Genomic DNA, 3,629 nt, shown 5'->3' with positions numbered 1-3,629 from the left:
GGCGGGCGCCGCGCGGCGCTGCTGCCTCCTCCTCACCTGCCTTCTCGCTGGCGAACTCCTTCAGGTTGAGCTGCTGCAGGGGGAAGTCCACGAACACGGAGCATTTCTTGATGGAGTAGCGCGTGGTGGAGAACCTGTTGAGGTCTGCGCCGCGCCGGTTAAGGGTCGGGAAGGGCCGGAGCGGAGCCACGTGGCACATCCCCATGGAGGGGACGAGCAATGGCACGTCACCACGGTGGGCTGTGACTTGGGCACATCCCGGTCTGGGCCTGAGCAGGACGAGCTCTGCCCGTGTCCGCGCTCCCAATGCAGCCCCCTGCCCATCCCGCACGGAGCCCACGAGCGCCTCCCAGCCCCGGCACGGCCAGCAAGGATACGGAGCACCAGGATGCGGGGGAAGCGCTGGATCGTGAGCTTCTTGGTGCTCCGCGTCCTCTGCCGGCACTTGTCACACACCTGCTGGGGACAGGGCGCCGCTAAGAGCGGCCCGCGCGGTGCCAGCCCGGTGCCCTCGCCGCCCGTCCCGCCCGGGCCCAACAGCGGCCTCTCACCGGAGCGTTCTCCGAGTCCAGCTCCTCCTCCTTGGTGAAGAGGCTGAAGCAGTCGTGGAGCGAGACCTTCCCGCCGGCAAAGCCCTTCTGCAGGGGGGACAGCGCCAGGGCTCAGCCGGGGACAACGGGACAGAGCGGGGGGCTAAGGAAGGCACAGGGGACCCCCCTTGCTCTCTCTCCTGTGCCTTACCTTTGGGATGGGCAGGGAGAGGTCGCAAAACACTTCGAAGGTGGTGGAGCGGTAGCCGCAGGCCTGGCACTTGAGGCAGCTCTTGAGCTGCCCCACGAACAGATCTGGGAGGAGAGGGGGTGGCCTGAGGCCGGGCAGAGCGGGGTCCCCGCGAGGGCACCCAGGGGTGCCGCCGGCCGCCTCCGGGTGCCACGGCCGCGCCAGCGCCCTGCTCACCCACTATCTTGCTGTCCTCCCTCTCCAGGTACCGCTTCCACATCTGGTTGGCGCGTTCGTCGTCACTGCAGCGGGGAGCGGAGGGTTGGGGACGGGGGAAACGGGCACCGGGAGCATCAACGCGCCCTGGCCGCGGTGTCCAGGCCGCGGAGCCGCCGGCGCTGTCACCTCAGCAGCTCCGAGTCCTCCAGCACCGAGGGCCGCTTGGCGTCCGACAGGATGCTGGGCGTCCTGCGGCCTTTCCGGTTGATCTCCACGTGCAGCCGGTCCATGAAGAACTTGAGGAATTCCTGGGCATCCTGCTGGCTGCAGGGGGGACGTGCCCGTCAGCACCGCGGGCGACTCCGTCCTCCGCCAGCGCCGGGGCTCGTCCCACATCCCAAGCGCGGCCGTCCCCAGCGGAGCAGCCCCCCATGGGCACAGAGCTTGGGGGCTCCCTCGCTTTGGCCCTGCGAGGTGCCCGTGTCCCCGGCCAGCACCCAGCACACGCCGTGCGCAGGGCCGGTGTCCGGCGCGCCGCGTCCCTCCCTGTGCCCAGCGGCGCCGGGACGGCAGCGCCCTCAGCTCCAACCTGTAGCCCGTGAAGGACGGGACGTATTTCTGAAAGACGGCCTTGAAGCGCCCGGGGTTCACGGCCTCCGTGGAGTCCGGGTGCCACAGGGCGCTGATGACGTCCGCGAAGGCTGCGGGAGAGGCGGCGGCTGCGTCACCGCGGTGCCCGCGCTCGCTCCCGCCCCGACAGCGCCGGACCCTTCCCCGGGACGGGACCCCCGTGCCCAGGGCGAAGCCGGAGGCGGTTACGTAAGAGCGGCGCGCGGGCAGCGCAGGGCGCTTACATAAGAGCTCAGCGGGGAGGATTAGCGGGGCGCTCGCGCTGCACCCACCTTCGGTGAGCTCCTGGGGGGCGCGGGGGCCGCCGGGCGGCTCCTGCTGGAACTCCTTGCGCAGGCAGTAGTCGCGCAGCGGCCGCGTGCTGCTCAGGCACTGCAGCACGGCGTTCATGAAGCACTGCCGAGAGAAGCGGCCGCCGCGTGGGCCCCCGCGCCCGCCCCGGCGCTCCCGCGCGCCACCGGAGCGCTCGGCCACGGGCGCTCCGTGGTCCCGGGAGCCGCCCACCCCACCGGGACGCCCGGGAGGCTGAGATAAGGCTTAGGAAGGGAGCAGCTCTAGGAAGGGCTCATCCTGCTCCCAAGGGCACGGAGGGGGTGTGAGAGAACTGTGGGTGGCACAGGGATGCCGGGCGCAGGATGCAGGGAATGCTCGGCATGGGATTTTGGGAACGCCGGGCGCAAGGGCTTACCGTGTTGCCCAAATTCCTGAGGCCGATGTGGCCGGAGCCCAGGAGTAGCGTGTGATGGGTCTGCGGGAATACGCAGGGATGGCAGTGAGGCCGGAGCGCGCGGAGGCTGCAGCGTGGGGGGATCCATCCCAGCGGGAACAGCCCCAGCGCCGGCCCCAGGACCCGACCAAGCGCTTCCACGGAGCCAGCGGCTCCTCCCGCTCCCTCCAGCCGGGCGCACGGACAGACGGACTCGCTGCCTGCCCCTGGCCAGCGCCCGCCCAACCAGCCCTCCCGGACACCAGGATCCGGAGCCACTGCCAGGTGCCGGAACATGGCCATCCCTCCTGGTCCCAAGGATCTGGAACTGCTGCCGGAGCCACTGCCGGAGCGTGGCCAACCTTCCCACTTCCAAGGATCTGGAGCCAGTGCCGAGTGCCAGAGCGCGGCCATCCCTCCGCGTCCCAAAGCGTCGGAGCCACTGCCGGAACGTGGCCATCCCTCCCTGTCCCAAGGCTCTGGAGCCGGTGCCGGAGTGCGGCCATCCCTCCCGTTCCCGAGGCTCCGGCGGCGGTGCCGGAGCGCGGCTTTACCTCGCCGCTCACGAGCAGCAGCCCCATGACGGCCGTGTGCACCACGGACTCGGAGATGTCGGCGCCCCGGCCCTGCAGCTCCCGCTTGGTGGCCAGCGTGCGGTGCAGCTCGCGCGGCAGCTCGGCCAGCGGCGCTCCCTGCAGCGCCGGCATCGCCGCGGAGCGGCTCCGGGAGCCGCCTGCAGCCGGGCCGCGACTGCGGCGCCGCCGCCGGCACTGCCCTTCCGCCTCCCTAAGCCGCAGCTCATTAGCTGAGCCGATTTCCCCCGGCTATTCTGGGCCCGGCGCGAGGCTCATCCCGGGGGGATTAATTAGCAGGAGAGCCACCTTGGGGACAGCGGGCGCTCGGGGCCCGGCGGAGCGAAGGGAAACGCGCCCGGCGAGGGCGGTCCCGGCAGAGCCCGTCCCATGCGGGGCCACGTGGCGGATGTGCCCGGTGGGGACAGCGCTGGGTGCTCGTGTCACCCAGCCCCGGGCAAGCAGGGGACGGCGTCCGGCTGCTCCCGGGGGGCAAAGAGCAGCCGAGCAAACACCCCCGTGGGTGCCTGGGTGGCAATGGGTGACGCGAGGAAGGACAGGTCAAGGGGAGGTGATGAGGTGCCCGGTCCCCATAAGGGTGGCAGGAGGTGGCAACGGAGCCAACGGAGCCAACGCGAGGCGCGAGGGCCGCAGCCGCAGGGCTCTTACAGCGGCCGCCTTCTCGTCGGGCCGACTGAGGGCCGGGCTGGCGGGCGCCGCCGGGTCCTGCGCGCCGGGCGTCCTGCCGCAGAGCTCGGGCCGCACGGAGAGCAGCGGCGCCG

General features: G+C 71.6%; 1 protein-coding gene across 1 annotated transcript; it reads right to left on the bottom strand.

The window, feature by feature from the left end:
- Positions 1-25: 25 nt before the first annotated feature.
- Positions 26-2,887, bottom strand: USP21 (ubiquitin specific peptidase 21; the record flags this gene model as incomplete). Its single annotated transcript, XM_026043242.1, has 10 exons — positions 2,830-2,887; positions 2,258-2,317; positions 1,842-1,965; positions 1,529-1,640; positions 1,126-1,263; positions 958-1,022; positions 742-845; positions 552-638; positions 378-456; positions 26-144 (listed from the first exon to the last, which is right to left on the bottom strand). Coding segments are annotated over exons 1-10 (915 nt in total), but the record flags the coding sequence as incomplete, so codon positions are not given.
- Positions 2,888-3,629: the final 742 nt, after the last annotated feature.

Source organism: Nothoprocta perdicaria, unplaced genomic scaffold (assembly GCF_003342845.1).
Source record: "Nothoprocta perdicaria isolate Ctin4 unplaced genomic scaffold, notPer1 scaffold_323, whole genome shotgun sequence".
Taxonomy (NCBI): domain Eukaryota; kingdom Metazoa; phylum Chordata; class Aves; order Tinamiformes; family Tinamidae; genus Nothoprocta; species Nothoprocta perdicaria.
The sequence above is the reverse complement of the archived record's forward strand: the minus strand, read 5'-3'. Positions and strand labels throughout refer to the sequence as shown.